The sequence below is a fragment of the Labeo rohita genome, unplaced genomic scaffold (assembly GCF_022985175.1).
Source record: "Labeo rohita strain BAU-BD-2019 unplaced genomic scaffold, IGBB_LRoh.1.0 scaffold_389, whole genome shotgun sequence".
Lineage (NCBI taxonomy): Eukaryota > Metazoa > Chordata > Actinopteri > Cypriniformes > Cyprinidae > Labeo > Labeo rohita.
The window spans coordinates 15100-34149 of NW_026129307.1; the positions used below are offsets into that span (position 1 = coordinate 15100).

A 19050-nucleotide genomic window follows, 5' to 3' on the forward strand; every position below is an offset into this window, starting at 1 on the left:
GAAGGGGCATGAATACTTTAGCAAGTCATTGTATATATACAAAGGGTGTGATACAGTAGTATTTATGACTTTTATATATCTTTATAACTCCAGGACAAAACCTTATTTTGATCCTGTTTTGAAGCAGTGTGATTTATTTCATTTCATTTATTTCACTAGCTCGGGCCCGGCTGAAGGATCCACCCCTCCACGGTTTTAAACACAGATCAGATCTGCTTTGAACCACTCCAACCTGCTGAAATGCATCGATTTTAACCTTTCAAGCTCCTGTACTTATGCAGACAATCAGAATACATAGTCCATCCATAAAACAGACAACACCATTGATAAATTTAATTAGGCTCTATATAACCTTTCCAACCCTCATAAAATTAAACAAAATGTTTGTGTAGTAGATTCACTACATTAACATTCAAATGTCTTAATCTGAACAGCATTTTCTAAGCCATTTACATTTTTAAAGTATTTTAAAAATACAGCAATAATCAAAAGTGATAAATTAAAAGAAACAACACGCTACTTCAGATGACCTGCTACCTGAGATGAGCTCATATGTATTACCTGTATATTTCATAGGCTGACATCAGAGAGAATTCAAGCTCTCTGATAAATATTCCATGTATATTATGTAATACCAATACATGCGTGTATATAGTTAGATACATCAGCTCATTGCTTGCTGTAAAGGAGTTACACAATTTTGAGTAAACATTTATAGGCTCTGCAGTTCACCTGAAATGAACCAATGACGACTGATCATTTTAAATCTCAGTGTAGGTTCCTCAGGCCAGATCATTTATTAATTTCTTTGTTAGCCGATCATTGTTCTCAATGACAAATAGATACAGATAAAGTGTTTTACAACAGACTTAGTGATTACAGAATTTCCTTTTAGCGTCTACACCAGGGATCTCAAACCCTCCTGCGGACTTTAGTCCCAACCCTGCTCTAACACACCTGTTTGTAATTATCAAGTAACCCTGAACACCTTGATTAGCTGGTTCAGGTGTGTTTGATTGGGTTTGGAGCTGAAATCTGCAGGGCTGGAGACCCCTGGTCTACATTGCCTCATTCATCTTTAACAACAGGGCTGGGCAACTTGTTTCCTGGAGAGTTTTAGCTCCAACCTTAAGCAACCACACCTGATTAGGGTTTGAGCTAGAACTCTGCAAAACAGCGGCCCTCCGGGAGCAAAGTCTATTGTATTGGGTAATAAAGAAATTTTAATCAAGCAGTGTCTGAATGTTTGGAGTTTCTTGCCAAAACACTGTTATAATATATATATATGTGTATTTAAAAAAATATATAATGTCACAATATCACTACTGATCATGAACACTTTATTTTGTAGTTACAGTGCATCCTTCTGCTTCAGTTGTTCTTGAGGGTCTGTTTTAACTTCTTCTGTCGAAACTGCTTTTCGCCTCCACTCCGCATCTATTATTGTCATTGGATGCAGTGGGAAAAATCCAGCCAGTCCTACTCAGAGTAAAACAAGGATCAAAAACAAGGCAACTAGCATTTTGTTGTAATCATTAAACATTTTTTAAAAGAAATAATGAGTTTGAAATGACAATCTCTTGGTTGAAGCTCACCTAGAAGTTTGGCCACTGGTTTTGTTGTATGCGCCCCACATGCAATCCAGTACTTGATTCTTTCGTAATTGAAGGCGACAAGTTTTTCATTGTGTATGTTGGGGAGAGGGTCATATGAGCCCAGCTGCTCGATATATTTACTGTCTCTTGCCTGTTTATTATAAGCAGTCACAATGCGGTAGAAGGGTCTGTTAGTGGCACCTCCTAGTGCCAGCCTGATGACCACATGCCCACCATGATAGTTTTTGAGCAGGAAAGATGCTAAGACAAATACATAATGCATAACATAACATAAGTTTCACAGTGGCAATGTTTAATGTCACAAACATGAGGCTTTAATTCAGAAGCAGTAAGACTATTGGTCCTAGAGGCTACATTCTTATTTTAAACTTGAGGGACCAGTTGTTCAAACAGTTTAATCTGGATGAGAATGATCTGGATTTGGAAATCCCATGTTTTGCCATCCAGGATCAGGAAATTAAACCTCACATATCTACTGTTTTAGCAAAGCAAAGCAAAGATACTTTTAAGATTACCAGAGCCCCTGAGGGGACATGTGATGTGGCGAAGAGAAAACAAAAAAAGAGCTTTTTTCATTGCATTCACACAAAAAACTTTGCATTCGCTGACAAGTAACTACTTTTGGCTGGTTGTGCCAATGTAGTTTACAAACAGTAGTTTAAAAAAACACTTTAAATTAAACAATATTTCTGTTTGTCTGTGTGTGTATATTACATGTTACAAATTCTATCTAATGTCTCTCTATATGATAAATGTTTGTGTTTAAAAGTTTTAATAAAACATCAAAGGTATCCTGATCTTACTAAAATGTTTTGAACAACCCAAACTGACGATTTGATCCAGATCAAAACAAAGATTGGACTTTGTGTTCTTATTCATTTTCAGAATCCCCTTTTTACTTTTGAAAAACTTATTACATTTATTACATTTATTGATTACATTTGAACAACTGTCCCGAGATGTTGAGTTGAATCTAGTATGTTAAATAAGGAAGACGTCAAAAATGACTAATACTTAGAATAATAAACTTTATTAAAAATACTTACATAAGTGGACCATGATTGCCAGATACTCTGTTAAAGACAAAAGAGAGTAAGACAATAGAAATATTTATAAAATTTCATATATAAGCGAATAAGGTCTTACAGAAAATAAGCCCGTCTTTATGAGAGCATGGAGTGGCGTTACGTTTACCACATTTCGCGTAAAAAAAAACCACATACCTTATAAATCCGGTAACTTCATATAGTTACGACTGTAATATCGTTTAATATAAGCTTAACGTGTTTGTAATAGCGCTCAAACACACAACTATCTACAGACAGTTGTCAACATGACTAAATACTTTAAATTGTTCTGGGTTATCTTTCAAGAGGTTACGTATACTAAAAGTATTTATACCTTATTCTATTTATTACCTTAATGAGATCTAATCTTTCTTTTTCATATTTTTTACAACTTATTAAAACATGCTCTATTGTTTCTGCTTGGCCACAATAATTACATTTGCCTGTTTCATGTCTTCCAATTTTAAATAAATAATGATTTAGCCCACAATGTCCTATTCGGATGCGAGTAATAATAGTGTCTTCTTTCCTGTTTCTAAACTGATTTCTTCCCTTACCTACCTGCGGTTGTATGTTATACAAACGTCTACCCTTATTATCACTGTTCCATGCTTTTTGCCATTCATTATTAATAAAATCTCTTATCTTCCCTTTAACTTCTTCCTTGCTAAGTGTCACATATATTTCTATTTCTGAGTGTTTAAGAGCTTGCTTTGCTAGTTTGTCAACCATTTCATTGGCCTCCACTCCCACATCTGCAGGAACCCACAAGAACATTATTGAGCTAATATTACTTAATCTTAACAAACTTGCTATAATCTCATAAATAATGTCTTGCCTTGATGATTTTAACCCACTTACAAGACTTGTCAGTGCTGCCTGAGAATCAGAACAAACCAACACAAGTCTCGGTTTTGTATCTTCTACCCAATGGAGTGCTAACATCAAGGCAATTAATTCTGCAGCATATACTGATACGTGATCAGTGATCCTTTTCTTTATAGTTTTTTTAAATTTAGGAATATATACTGCAGCAGCTGTTCTACCAGAAGCAGGATCTTTAGAACCATCAGTATATACATGTAACCATGATGAATAAATCTGCTCTAAATATTGCTGTACAATAACATTCTTGGGGGTTTCTTTCTCACTCTTCAATATATTTTGTAAGTGTAGATCAACTTTTGGCATTGGGAACAGCCACGGTGGTATATTAGAAATTATTACAGCTGGACTAACATTGTAATCTGTAATGCCAGCAGCTTGTGCTTCCCTATAAGCAGACCACCCAAAGCTTTTGATGTTTTTGATTCCATGTTCCCAGCATTCTTCTAACACAGCTTTAACTGGATGACTTGCTTTATGGCCTTTAATATTAATCCAATAATTCATTCTTAATTTACACCTACGAAGATATAATGGGGGCTCTCCAACTTCAACCTGCATAGCTGCGATGGGAGATGTTCTAAAAGCACCACAACATATTCTTAAAGCTTGATTCTGAATTGCTTCGGTCTTTTTTTTTTTTTATAGTTTTATGTTCAAATGCAATGTGAAGCAAAACATATGTTGTACAAACAAACACCACAAACACCCCTTTTCAATAACAAGAGGAAGACAGAAACAAAGAAAGACAAACAAAAAAAATAAATAAATAAATAAAATAATTCCTTTCAGCTATTTTGCAACAAGAGAAGGTAAATGCTCCAAAAAAGAGCCCCAAATTTTTTCAAAAGATTTTGGTGATTTTCTAACATTGAAAAGGATTTTCTCAGGGGTGCAATATAAAAAGGAGTTCGTTGATCCAATGTTTTTTAGATGGAGAATGAGATGGAGATGGAGAATGACTTCCAATTCACTAATATACATTTTTTCCCAGCTGTACCAGCCAAAAGTATTAAATATTTTTTATGATGAGACAAATCTAATGACTCAGTATCCCCTAATACCCAAACTCTAGGATCATAACTGATTGGGCTACCAATAACCTTTGAAAATATATCAATTATATATTCCCAAAAACCCTTCAATACAGGACAATTCCAAAGCATATGAAGTAAATTCCCTTCAAATGTTTTACACCTTTGACATTTGGAAGGTATAGTAGTGTTTAACATGTGGAGTTTGTGAGGAGTATAATATGTTCGATGCAGAATATTAAATTGGATTTGTCTATGTTTGGTGGATATAAAAGTAGTCTGCATTCTTTCCATAGCACACTCCCACTCTACCGGACTGTATGTGCAGTCAAGATCTCTCTCCCATCTCTGCTTCAAGATCACATTGTCAAATGGCTTAAAATTGTTTGTTAATGTACTATATCCTACAGAAGCAATACCTCTCGGAGAGAACACAATCTTGTTAAACATAACATTTTCAAACGGCGATAATGTTGGAATTTTGGGAAATGTCTTAGGAGTGATCTCTTTGACCCAATGTCTGACTTGCAAATATTTGAAAAAATTATGTTTAGGAATATTATATGTCTGGGATAGCAATTCAAAGCTCATTAAGGACTCATTGGCATGCAAGTCCTCTAGTGTCTTTATTCCTTTACTCACCCATGCTTTTAAGGTGCTATCAGCAATACCAGGAGGAACAATAGGGTTTTCACAAAGAGGTAAATGTCTAAGTGGGACAGTATTAAAACTGCATAGATTATGTGATTCTACCCAGGTGGAAAACGTATTAAGTATTAATTTATTTTTAGTGAATGTAGATAAATAACTTTTTGACCCCAAAAAAGGAACAACCCTTAGTGGGATGGAACTCATCTTCCACTGTTCTATATCTGTCCATCTAGTATCAACCTCATCAGGGTGGAGCCAGATTCATATAGCCCGAAATTGCAATGCTAAGTAATAATGTCTAAAATTGGGAAAGTTCAGCCCACCTTTCTTATATGGTGCTTGAAGTTTAAGAAGTTTTACTCTCGGGTTTTTGCCTTTCCACAGAAAGCCTGAAAATACTTTGTTTAGTTCCTTAAAGTATGACTTGGGAATGTTCAAGGGGAGACACTGAAATGTATACATATATTTAGGTAAGATATTCATTTTTACAACATTGATTCTGCCTATTAATGATAAGGGTAAATCTTTCCATTTCTGCATGTCATCTTTCACTTTGTCCAGAAGTGTAGAGTAGTTTTTTTTTTAACATATCATCATGTGTTAAATCAATGTGAATACCTTAATATTTAAACCCATTAAAACACAGTGTTAGTGGTTTAACTATATATTTTAACTCATCTGGTATATTAATAGGCAATGCTTCACTCTTGTCATAATTCAATTTGTAGCCAGATGTATCACTTTATTCCTGAAGTACTTGTAACAAGGGTGTAAGAGAGGATCATGGACTGGTCAGGTATATTAACAGATCGTCTGCGTAAAGGGATAGTTTGTGTTCATTAGAGCCAATTTTAACTCCTTTTATACCAGTATGGGATCTAACTGCAATAGCAAGTGGTTCGACAGCCAAAGCAAATAATAGGGGAGATTTACATTTACATTTACATTTACATTTATTCATTTAGCAGACGCTTTTATCCAAAGCGACTTACAGGTGGGGAATACATCAAGCGATTTGTCCTAAAGAAGCAAACCGACCTACGAAGTGCTCAAAATACCATATAACAGGCATTGTTCAAATAAGTACAAGCTAGAAAGGGAAAAGAGTAGAAAAGGAAAATTTTTTTTTTTTTTTTTTCTTTTTTCAAGTCAAGTAGTGTCGAAAGAGATGGGTTTTCAGCAGTTGCTTGAAAGTTGTTAGGGAGTTGGCATTCTGGATAGCGGTGGGAAGATCATTCCACCAGCCAGGAACGGTGTAAGAGAATGTTCTGGAAAGTGACTTTGTGCCTCTTTGTGATGGTACAATGAGGCGTCGCTCACTGGCGGATCTCAGAGTTCTGGAGGGAGTGTAGATTGGTAGCAATGAGTGGAGGTAGGCGGGCGCCGAGCCTGTGGTTGTTCTATAAGCAAGCATCAGTGTCTTGAATTTGATGCGAGCTGCAATTGGGAGCCAGTGCAGGGTGATAAAGAGAGGTGTGACATGGGCCCTTTTGGGCTCGCTGAAGACCAGTCGTGCTGCTGCATTCTGAATCATTTGTAGAGGTTTGATTGTGCATGAGGGAAGACCGGCTAGAAGAGCATTGCAGTAGTCCAGCCTGGAGATGACCAGGGCCTGGACAAGAAGTTGTGTGGCCTGCTCAGTTAGAAAGGGCCTGATCTTTCTAATGTTGTGTAGGGCAAACCTGCAAGATCGAGCATTTTCGCAATGTGGTCTTTGAAAGTCAGCTGGTCATCAAAGATAACACCAAGATCTCTGGCAGAACTTGACAGGGTAATTGTTAAAGTACCTAAGTTGATGGTAAAATCATGTTGTAGAGTCGGAGTGGCAGGGAAAATAAGGAGCTCAGTCTTTGCCAAGTTGAGCTGTAGATGATGTTCTTTCATCCACTCCGAGATGTCCGCCAAGCAGCCTGAGATCCGTGCAGCTACTGTTGGATCATCTGATTGAAATGAAAGATAGAGCTGCGTGTCATCAGCATAGCAGTGGTAAGAGAAGCCATGTGCCTGTATGATGGGCCCCAGTGATGTAGTGTAAATGGAGAAGAGGAGGGGTCCAAGAACTGATCCCTGAGGAACCCCAGTGGCCAGATGATGTGCTTTGGATACCTCCCCTCCCCAGGCCACCCTGAAAGACCTACCTGTGAGATAGGATTCAAACCAGCGAAGAGGAGTCCCTGTGATACCCAGTGATGAGAGGTGGACAGGAGGATCTGATGATTGACTGTGTCAAAAGCAGCAGAAAGATCCAGCAAAATGAGTACCGATGATCTGGAATCAGCTTTTGCAATCCGCAAGGCTTCAGTGACTGACAGTAGTGCAGTTTCAGTTGAGCGGCCGCTCCTGAACCCTGACTGGTTAGCATCCAATGAACTGTTCTGCGCGAGAAACAGTGATACCTGGTTAAAAACGACTCGTTCCAGTGTTTTTGCAATGAATGGGAGGAGAGAGATCGGTCTATAGTTATCTATAAGTAAAGTGTTTAATGTAGGTTTTTTGAGCAGTGGGGTTACCCGAGCCTCCTTGAATGCAGTGGGGAAAGTGCCTGTGAGGAGAGATGTGTTGATGATGTGTGTAAGTGCTGGTAAGAGTGTAGGAGAGATTGCTTGGAGAAGGTGAGAGGGGATAGGATCTAGTGGGCATGTTGTAGGATGGCTGGAGAGGAGAAGTTTGGATACTTCTGCCTCAGAGAGGGGACAGAAGGAGAAGAGTGGGGTGTTAGCTGTGGATGTTGTCAGTATTAGTTCCTGTATGTGTGGAGCCAAGAACTGGCTGCTGATAGTTGTAGTTTTGTTAGTAAAGAATGTGGCGAAATCGTCGGCTGTTATAGAAGTGGTGGGAGGTGGTGGGGGAGGGCAGAGGAGCGAATTGAATGTTTTGAAGAGGTTACGTGTGTCTGGAGCATTGTTGATCTTGATGTGGAAGTATGAGGATTTGGCAGCATGGACTTGAGCAGAGAAGGATGAAAGCAAAGACTGATACATACTCAAGTCAGAAGGATCGTTAGATTTGCGCCATTTTCTCTCTGCTGCCCTAAGTTTGGACCGATGTTCACGGAGAACATCGGATAGCCACAGGTTAGGAGGGGTGGCCCGTGCTGGCCTGGAAGAGAGAGGACATATAGCGTCTAGGCAAGAGGTTAAAGTAGAGCATAAGGTGTCAGTGGCTGTATTAACTTCTAGAGATGAGAAAAGGGTTGTAGAGGGAAGAGAGGAGGACACGACAGAGGAAAGATGTGAGGGTGAAAGGGAGCGTAGGTTTCGTCTGAAAGTAACAGGTAGAGGGGTTGGAGGTGTACTGGCAGTAATATGTAAGTTACAAGTAATGAAGAAATGGTCAGAGATGTGTAGGGGTTTAACCAAAGTGTTGTCTGCGACGCAATTGCGTGTGTAAATTAGGTCTAGGTGGTTGCCCGATTTGTGAGTGCTTGTAGTAACAAGGCGTTTGAAATTAAATGAAGCTAGGAGTGAGTGAAAGTCTGCAGCATAAGGCTTGTCCAGATGAATGTTAAAATCACCAAAGACTAGAAGTGGAGTGCCATCCTCTTGGAATGAGGATAGCAGCCCATCTAGCTCATCTAGGAATGTGCCCAGTTGACCAGGAGGGCGGTAAATGACCACAATGTGGAATTTAATTGGAGCTGTTACTGTGATCGCATGAGATTCGAAAGAGTTAAAGTTGCATAGCAGAGAGTGGTTAAAGAATTTCCATTTATTAGAAATAAGTATTCCAGTACCCCCACCCCTTCCAGTGTGACGAGGGGTGTGAGAGAATGAGAAATTATTGGACAGAGCAGCGGGGGTAGCTGAGTCTTCTGGACGAATCCAGGTCTCAGTCAAGCCTAGGATACTAAGTGTCGAATGTGTGGAAAAAGCGGTAATGAAATCTGCTTGTTAACAGCTGACTGGCAATTCCAGAGGCCGACAGTAAATGAGAAAGTATCAGTGGAGGAGGTGATGATAGGACAAAGGTTAGTGAGATTGCATTGACGTCTGCGTGTGATGTTAGAGCGTTGTGTGGTGATAACCGGAATATACTGAAAGCACATGATCGAGGTGGAAAGAGGGTGCAAGCAGCGAGTGTATGAAGGGAAAGTTATAAGAGTACCTAAGTACGTTGTTGGTTTCGTTGCTCGGTTAAAGTCGCGCAGGAGAAAGTCGCAGGTCTTTACCCTCGTCGGTCTTCACACGAGGAGGCTGAACACGGCGGCTGAACGCTTCCGCTGACACTTCCGCGTCAGCTCACAGATAATGATTATATACACAAGCGAATGGAATTGGAGTGATAACAGCTGGACACGCCTCCTGACTTAAGCCCAAAGTCTATATCTATGCAAATGCCTCGAATCGAAACTAAGAGCGAGATGCTTCGCACTTAAGTGCCCGCAGGATTTCAGCAATACTAATTTCAATAAGTGCAATCGAAAGTGCTAATTAAAACGAAACAACAACACTACAAATAGGCAGAGAATGAAAAAATACTTTCTAGCACTACTTAATAATTTCAACAATACCTATGGCAATAGTGTATTAAGCAAACACTTACGCGCAGTCGCTGTTGCTATCTCCGTGGACAACAGTGCTTCTAGGGCAGCCTTGCCTACAACCTCTAGACAATGTAAAAGTGCTTGACATAATACCATTGGTGTATATTTGTGCTTTAGGGGAATTAAATAAAGTTTTTAAATATCCAATGAACTTAGACTCAAAACTCATGGCTTCTAAGGTTGCAAAGAGAAAAGCAGGCTCAATCCTGTCAAAAGCCTTTTCGGCGTCCATAGACAGAATAAACATTGATAGTTTCTGCTTTTGAGCGATATTAATTATGTGTAATAGCCAGAATTGCTTCAATCTTTTTTAATAATGATTCGGATGCGAATCCATATATTATACTACCATAATCTAAACTTGATCTAATTAAAGTACTATAAACTCTTTTTAATGAAACTCTACATGCACCCCAATCCACTCCTGATAAGCACCGTAAAATGTTTATTCCTGCTTTACATTTCTTGATTAACTTGTTAGTATGTGTAACAAAAGTCAGTCTAGATTCCATCCATACTCCAAGATTTTTAACTGCTGGCACCAGCTCTAATTCCTGATTATATAGCTTCAACTTAACTTCTGAAACATTTTTCTTTTTACTAAAAACAATGACTTGAGTTTTAGCCACTGACAGTTTAAAACTCCACTTATTTGCCCATGTCTCTACATCATCAATCGCTTTTTGTAACTTTTTCGCTACACATTCAATGTTACGTCCTCTCTTCCATATTGCCCCATCATCCGCAAACAGTGCCCTTCCAATGTCACCTTTAACATTACTAAAAACATCATTTATCATAATATTAAAAAGCACCGGACTGCATACACTTCCTTGAGGCGTTCCATTATCTATCTCATATACCCTGGAATATTCTGCTCCTATCCTAACTTGAATTGTTCTGTCAATCAGAAAGCTCATGATCCAGTTGTACAATTTACCTCCAATTCCCATACCTTCAAGTTTAATTAAAAGCCCCTCTTTCCAAAGCATATCATATGCTTTCTCAATATCAAATAAAACTGCAATCAATACTTCTTTTGGTCCCACTTTATATTAAGTGGCCTTAACTACTAGGCACTTGCATCAAAAAATAAGTACAATGTACTTAATGTGGTCATATTGTATTGCAAAACACTTTTGCTGCTATTGAGGTGGGATATGTGTAAGGTTAAGGACAGGTTTGGTGGTATGGGTAGGTTAAGGTGTAAGTGATTGGTCAACAGTCTAATTATAAATGTAATTACAGAAACTAATTACAGATGTAATTACATGCAGGTATTTTTAAAATCTAAGTACAATGTAAAAACATGTATGTACACAATAAGTGCATTGTATCTAATTATTAATTTCAATGTATGTACATAGTAGTTAAGGCCACTTAATATAAAGTGGGACTCTTCTTTATTTGCTTGTGCTTTCCTGACATCAGCTTCTAGACTTAAAACAGCATCCATGGAATTCTGTCCCCCACGAAATCCACGCTGATATGGTAAGATAAGTCCTTTTGCTTCTAACATATAATTTAGCCTATATATTTTACATAGGTTAGAAGTTAATGCAATTGGTCTATAATTAATTGGATTAGATTTGTCCTTTCCAGGTTTACCTACTGGTACTATAATCTCATGCTTCCATGAAGCAGGAAGTTTTCCTTTATTCCATATCTTATTGAATAGACTTAAAATATTTTTTAAAGATCTATCTGTCAAATGTTGAATCATTACATAACATATATCATCTTTTCCCGGAGATGTTTGTCTAACTCCCCCTAGAGCCCTTTTCAACTCGTATAAGGTAAACTCTGTATCTAATGCATCACCAAAATAGTTTCTCTTCTGCATCACATCTGGATGCTGATTCTTATTCTGGATTCTATTCTTTTTAATACTATCAGATATATTATCATCACTATGAACTTTAACAAATACTTCAGCTAATATTTCAGCTTTTTCATTATCTTTTACTGCAATTTTCCCTTCTTCATTTTTTAAAACTGGTATTGTCTGATTTCTATATATTCCTCCCATTTTTCTTATTTTGCCCCATACTTCACTTATGTCAATATCTTTTCCAATCGTACTACACCAATCTCTCCAGTATTTCTTTTTAGCTGCTCGAACAATTCTTCTTACTTCCGCTTGGGCTTTTTTATATTTAATGAAATCGTCAAACAAATAATTATTTTTAAGTTTTTTAAAAGCTTTATTCCGAATTTGTACAGCATGACTACATTGTTCGGTCCACCAGGGAACTGCTTTCTTCTTTTTACATGGTCCTTTTTTTCCTATTACATTATTTGCTACATCACACAATACTTTACAGACCTGCCTATTATATTCATCAATATCCTCCACTGAATCCAATTTTATTGCTGTTCACTTAAATATTTATATGCTTCCCAATTTGCCTTTTTAAAATTCCACTTTGGAATTGAAACTACATTATTCTCTAATACACTCACACCTACCTTACATACAATCATATAATGATCACTACCCATATTATTTCCTACCCCCACCTCCCACTCACACTTTCTTGCCAACACTTCAGACACTAAAGTTAGATCTAAAGCTGATCCGGTTCCATGTACCAAATCAATTCTAGTATTTCTGCCATCATTTAAACATACTAATCCATGACTATCTATTATTTCTTCTATAACATCTCCATTATGATCATTATTATTGCTTTCCCACAAAGTGCTATGGGCATTAAAATCCCCACACCAAATTATTTTTTGATTTCCTGGACCAATTATCTTTTCTAACTCTTTACTTATTCTTCTACAAGGATTATAATAATTTATAACTTTAATTTTTTGATTCCCAACATATATATCTACCATTACTATTCGTATTCCACGATGATTGAATATTGTAATTCATTCTTAATAAATGTAGCCACCCCACCTCCATTCTCTACCCTTCTGTCTTTCCTAATGATGTTATATCCATGTAAAACGAAATTTAAATGTGGTTTAAGCCAAGTTTCTTGAATACAGACTATTTGAGGCTTCTTATCGAGTTGATCAATGTATTTTTTTTAATTCTAACCCATTTGCTATAAGACTTCTAGCATTCCACTGCAAAATCATTAAAACCATTATGTACTTCCACATGGAATTTGAGTACTAGATTGAGCCTTTAGTACATTATTTATTTTTTCCAAATTTACTCCTGTTACACCCAGATATTTTTCTGCTGCTCTTGTTATGATTTTGATTCTTTCTGTTCTGCTTTCTGATTGTGCGGAACAACTATGCTCACCACTACAGTTACAACACTTTGCCTTTGCTCCTTCTTCACATTTACCGTATTCATGATTGCCCCCACATCTTGCGCATCTTAGCTTACCTCTGCATACTGCACTAACATGTCCATATTTTTGGCATTTGTAACATCTCAATGGTGGGGGTACATATACTCTTACAGGGTAGCAAATATAACCTCTTTTAACTCTAGTAGGCATTTTTTCTTCATCAAACTGAAGCATAACTGATAGACTATCCTTCCGTTCTTTGTTTTTAACATATTGGAGCCTTTTTACTCCAATTACCTTTCCCCCTTCAATGGATTTTTTAATTTGATCATCAGGTACTTCAGTAGGAATTCCAGTAATTACACCTCTTACCCATGGCTTTCTATTTAACATTGTGCACGACAGTGCATCCAAGCATTGACTTTATATTTAAAGCCTTCTTTTGTTGCTTTTCATCTTTACATATGATAATCAGTTTTCCATCTCTCAAATTTTTTGCACTATTAATCTCTCCAAGCACTTTTTTCAAAGCTTTAGTCAGTTTAATTGGGTTTATCATGATGTCGGACTCTGCAAATGTCATTATCACCTTAAATTCTTCATCATCTTTCCTACCCAATTGTTCTTCCTTTCCACTATCCGAATAAGATCCGTGGCTATTAGTTTTCTTCCTTTTCCGATTAACTATTTTCCACCATTCATTCCCTCCATTACTCCCGCTACACGATTCTTCTTCCATTTCCAGATCGCTGCTGGAGCTAGCGTCATTTCCTGCCATTAGTGCTCCAGTCACAGTCCAGTGTTGCCAGCTGCCCGCCCCAGTCGACGGGCCTTGGCCTTCACTCCTTGCACCGACATCTTTTTCTGCCACACCGGAGTGTTTAACGTTCCTACTATGGTGAAGGCTTGGCTCATGAATATTAAATATGTTACGTCAGTACGTTCTAGCATCTTAAAGTTATTTATATTCATATTGTTACGCGTCAACAGTAGGTGTAATATGATATGATACGAAGATCTGTTTTGTTTTATGCTTTAAAAAGACATCAATTAGGGGTCCAAGCACCGAAGGTCCCGCATATACTTACTTGCCGGCAGCCTGCCAAAATAAAAGCTTGCTGATTTTAATTCTGAAATGAAAATTCAAAGTAAATATTTGCATTTTTTAAAAGTTTACTATAAAGTAACTGTATTTTTATTTAATACTTATTTCCCACTCACTTTATTTTGTTTATGTTATTTTAATAAACAATAAAGTGCAATAATATTGTTATCACTATTATTTATTTTTCGTAGCTATACTTAATGGGTCACACTATGTGCAGTGTGAGGACCAAACCAAATCTCATGAGACATGCAGCCCTATATATATATATATATATATATATATATATACACACAAGGGCATATGTAAATATTTATTTATATATTTAATATATATAATATTTAATTATATATTCTTATATATAATTTTATGTATATATTTATATAATTATAATTTGTAATTTAGTGAGGTTTAAGAGAACACATTGATCAATCAGTGTTTATTAACTCTGAAAATACTTGTGCATTAAGAAAGTGGTCATGCACACACACACACACACACACACACACATATATATATACAATACAATTTTTTTTTTTTTTTTTTTTTCAAGTCCATCTAAAACTAAAGACTTGTAGTTTGAGATGTCCCAACCTACTATTTATTACAAGTAAAAGCCATCTTTCTTGAGAAGCATCAGGCAAAAAAATATGTCTGTAGTGCCTCCTAGCGACCTTATAACGACATTGTAACAACATTTTTTAAACAAAAACCTTATGAACATGAAGGTAAATGTTTATTACATATGCTTTATTTTAAGAATAAGAATATTCAGCACATCTTTTTTAAAAAGGCTGACATTTTTAAATGAATCTGAGTCATTAAAGATTTTTTCCAGTATGGGTCCCAAATCATTATTTAGAAACATTATCTGTGAATTGTTGTTGGGATAGTTGTAAACTGCAGTACTTTCAGCAATGACACTTCCTCGTCTAGATGGGAAAACATGCCACATATTATATTTTGCTAAGCAAATATTTGTAAATGCATGAAATTTGAAAGAAATCAACTTACATTAGCCTACGTATGTGCACATCTTTGAAATTTTGTGCATCTGCTTTTTTACAAAGGATTGAAAGCTGTCCAAAAATATATATATATATATTTATACATACATATTTTGCAAATATGCAAATAATACATATAAATGATTACAAAATAAGCTTCACTGTGCCATGCAGTAAATGCATCTATCTATTTTGACTTTAGACCTTTTTCTTTTTTGTAAAATTTCAAAAGACGTTTAAAGTTATGTAATGCAACTTTATAGTGATCTTTAAAGTACCTCAAGGATGGTGACTAGAAAAATTTACCTCACGTTTTAAGATGGAAATAAGAGGTTTTGATTCTGGGGAGTCCATATTTTCATACTCATTAAGATAGTCCATCATAATTCCGAGAGAGAGATTTGCATTCCTTGTGGGTGTGCTTTCAGCTGCAAATAAATTAATGATTTAGAAAGATTTCAACATAACGCAAACCGTGATAACTATTGTGCTTTTATAATTAAAAATTAAATAATGGATGTCTGTGGGATGTATAGCATTTTAGCTCTAAAATGTATGCACTATAGTTTTAGTTAAAACATGGCATAAACCACAATACTACTAACTTAAATTTTGACACACTTTACAAGTATCTTGTGTGTTCATTTAATACTGATTCAATACCCACAAAACAGTGAAAGAATAATTAGCACGAACTGTAATAATGATCATTTAGGAATAATATGATAAATACTCACACCAAGTAATTTCAGAAGAGTCATTTGCAAAATTGCAATACTTGTTGTTGATGAAATCACTTCTGTTGTGCTGCTGTCCTTCCTTGTGTAGTAGATGGAGAGGTACCTGTTGTCAGCACTGTAGTAGAGTGGAGAGGTACCTGTTGTCAGCACTGTAGTTTCTGCAGTAGTAGTAGGTACCTGTTGTCAGCACTGTAGTTTATTTCTGTTGTTGTTGAAATCACTTCTGTTGTGCTCTGTCCTTCTGTTGTAGTAGATGGAGAGGTACCTGTTGTCAGCACTGTAGTTTCTGCAGTAGAAGTAGGTACTTCTGTTGTTGTTGAAATCACTTCTGTTGTGCTCTGTCCTTCTGTGTAGTAGTAGATGGAGGTACCTGTTGTCAGCACTGTAGTTTCTGCAGTAGAAGTAGGGATTTCTGTTGTTGTTGAAATCACTTCTGTTGTGCTCTGTCCTTCTGTTGTAGTAGATGGAGAGGTACCTGTTGTCAGCACTGTAGTTTCTGCAGTAGAAGTAGGTACTTCTGTTGTTGTGAAATCACTTCTGTTGTTCTGTCCTGTTGTAGTAGATGGAGAGTGGTGTTGTGCACTTGTTTCTGCAGTAGTAGTTGTTGTGCAGTAGAGACTGTCTGTTGTGTTGTTGAAATCACTTCTGTTGTGATGTCCTTCTGGAGAGTAGTAGAGAGTGCCTGTCAGCACTGTAGTTTCTGCAGTAGAAGTAGGTACTTGCTGTTGTTGTTGAAATCACTTGTGTTGTGCTCTGTCCTTCTGTTGTAGTAGATGGAGAGGTGCCTGTTGTCAGCACTGTAGTTTCTGCAGTAGAAGTAGGTACTTCTGTTGTTGTTGAAATCACTTCTGTTGTGCTCTGTCCTTCTGTGTAGTAGATGGAGAGGTGCCTGTTGTCAGCACTGTAGTTTCTGCAGTAGAAGTAGGTACTTCTGTTGTTGTTGAAATCACTTCTGTTGTGCTCTGTCCTTCTGTTGTAGTAGATGGAGAGGTGTACCTGTTGTCAGCACTGTAGTTTCTGCAGTAGAAGTAGGTACTTCTGTTGTTTGAAATCACTTCTGTTGTGCTGGAACTGTCCTTCTCTGTTGTTGTCAGCACTGTAGTCTGTCACTTGTGTTGTGCTCTGTCCTTCTGTAGTAGTAGTGGAGTAGTACCTGTTGTCAGCACTGTAGTTTCTGCAGTAGAAGTAGGTATTTCTGTTGTTGTTGAAATCACTTCTGTTGTAGTAGATGGAGAGGTACCTGTTGTCAGCACTGTAGTTTCTGCAGTAGAAGTAGGTACTTCTGTTGTTGTTGAAATCACTTGTGTTGTCTGTCCTCTGTTGTAGTAGATGGAGAGGTACCTGTTGTCAGCACTATAGTTTCTGTAGAAGTAGTACTTATGTCTGTTGTTGTTCTGTTGTCTGTCCTTCTGTAGTAGATGGAGAGGTGCCTGTTGTCAGCACTGTAGTTTCTGCAGTAGAAGTAGGTACTTCTGTTGTAGCAAATGGAGAGGTGCCTGTTGTCAGCACTGTAGTTTCTGCAGTAGAAGTAGGTACTTCTGTTGTTGTGTCAGCACTGTCCTTCTGTTGTAGTAGATGAGAGGTGCCTGTTTCTGTTTTGTGCAGTAGATGGAGGTACTTCTGTTGTTGTTGAAATCACTTGTCTGTGCTCTGTAGTAGATGGAGAGGTGCCTGTTGTCAGCACTGTGTTGTCAGCACTGTAGTTTCTGCAGTAGAAGTAGGTACTTCTGTTGTTGTTGAAATCACTTCTGTTGTGCTCTGTCCTTCTGTTGTAGTAGATGGAGAGGTGCCTGTTGTCAGCACTGTAGTTTCTGCAGTAGAAGTAGGTTTCTGTTGTTGTTGAAATCACTTCTGTTGTGCTCTGTCCTTCTGTTAGTAGATGTTGTGCTCTGTTGTCAGCACTGTAGTTTCTGTAGTAGATGGAGAGGTACCTGTTGTCAGCACTGTAGTTTCTGCAGTAGAAGTAGGTACTTCTGTTGTTGTTGAAATCACTTCTGTTGTGCTCTGTCCTTCTGTTGTAGTAGATGGAGAGGTACCTGTTGTCAGCACTGTAGTTTCTGCAGTAGAAGTAGGTACTTCTGTTGTTGTTGAAATCACTTGTGTTGTGCTTTGTCCTTCTGTTGTAGTAGATCCTGTCAGCACTGTGTTTCTGCAGTAGTAGTCTTTCTGTTGTTGAAATCACTTCTGTTGTGCTCTGTCCTTCCTGTAGATGTCAGCACTGTAGTTTCTGCAGTAGAAGTAGGTTCTTCTGTTGTTGTTGAAATCACTTCTGTTGTGCTCTGTCCTTCTGTTGTAGTAGATGGAGAGGTCCTGTCACTTTCTGTCCTTGTTGTAGTAGATGGAGAGGTACCTGTTGTCAGCACTGTAGTTTCTGCAGTAGAAGTAGGTACTTCTGTTGTTGTTGAAATCACTTCTGTTGTGCTCTGTCCTTCTGTTGTAGTAGATGGAGAGGTACCTGTTGTCAGCACTGTAGTTTCTGCAGTAGAAGTACTTCTGTTGTTGTTGAAATCACTTGTTGTGGTCTGTCCTTCTGTTGTAGTAGATGGAGAGGTACCTGTTGTCAGCACTGTAGTTTCTGCAGTAGAAGTAGGTACTTCTGTTGTTGTTGAAATCACTTCTGTTGTGCTTTGTCCTTCTGTTGTAGTAGATGGAGAGGTGCCTGTTGTCAGCACTGTAGTTTCTGCAGTAGAAGTAGGTACTTCTGTTGTTGTTGAAATCACTTCTGTTGTGCTTTGTCCTTCTGTTGTAGTAGATGGAGAGGTACCTGTTGTCAGCACTGTAGTTTCTGCAGTAGAATATATATATATATATATATATATACGAACTCACAAGGTAATTAATTGTGTTCTTTTATACATCGTTATGTAGTTCAGTTAAATACAGAAGGTGAAGATGCAGTCTATTCACATTCTTTTACCATATATATATAGTTAAATAGATACATGGATACATAGATATATATAGATAGATATATAGATAATACATAGATGCACACACACACACACACACACGCACACACACACACACACGTTTGTTTTTGTGAATTGTGGGGACTTTCCATAGACTTCTATAGATTTTATACTGACCAAACGATATTGTCTGTCCCCTAACCCAACCGTAACCCTAAACCTAGCCCTCACAG

The 19050-nt window shown here is 37.4% G+C and overlaps 1 protein-coding gene and 2 long non-coding RNA genes across 6 annotated transcripts; 2 read left to right on the forward strand and 1 right to left on the reverse strand.

The window, feature by feature from the left end:
- Nucleotides 1-318: 318 nt before the first annotated feature.
- Nucleotides 319-2948, reverse strand: mrps16 (mitochondrial ribosomal protein S16). Its single transcript, XM_051103205.1, has 4 exons — nucleotides 2840-2948; nucleotides 2663-2689; nucleotides 1596-1856; nucleotides 319-1479 (listed from the first exon to the last, which is right to left on the reverse strand). The coding sequence occupies exons 2-4, from the start codon at nucleotides 2673-2675 to the stop codon at nucleotides 1352-1354; spliced, it is 402 nt and encodes a 133-aa protein (XP_050959162.1). The 5' UTR covers nucleotides 2676-2689; nucleotides 2840-2948; the 3' UTR covers nucleotides 319-1351.
- Nucleotides 2949-16107: 13159 nt separating this feature from the next.
- LOC127160569 (uncharacterized) lies at nucleotides 16108-17940 on the forward strand. 4 transcript variants are annotated; one of them, XR_007826780.1, is made up of 6 exons: nucleotides 16123-16169; nucleotides 16275-16419; nucleotides 16834-16898; nucleotides 17145-17184; nucleotides 17630-17694; nucleotides 17836-17940. It is a non-coding gene; the product is annotated as an uncharacterized LOC127160569 (long non-coding RNA). The 4 variants fall into 4 exon arrangements; XR_007826778.1 differs by lacking the exon at nucleotides 16275-16419 and having other exon boundaries at nucleotides 16108-16169; nucleotides 16794-16898; XR_007826779.1 differs by lacking the exon at nucleotides 16275-16419 and having other exon boundaries at nucleotides 16135-16209.
- Nucleotides 17941-18146: 206 nt separating this feature from the next.
- Nucleotides 18147-18698, forward strand: LOC127160570 (uncharacterized). Its single transcript, XR_007826782.1, has 3 exons — nucleotides 18147-18215; nucleotides 18255-18359; nucleotides 18459-18698. It is a non-coding gene; the product is annotated as an uncharacterized LOC127160570 (long non-coding RNA).
- Nucleotides 18699-19050: the final 352 nt, after the last annotated feature.

Coding starts and splice junctions, on each gene's coding strand:
- mrps16 (XM_051103205.1), bottom strand. Junction 1,480..1,595: donor ACCAGTGGCCAAACTTCTAG/GTGAGCTTCAAC, acceptor TACTCTGAGTAG/GACTGGCTGGATTTTTCCCA.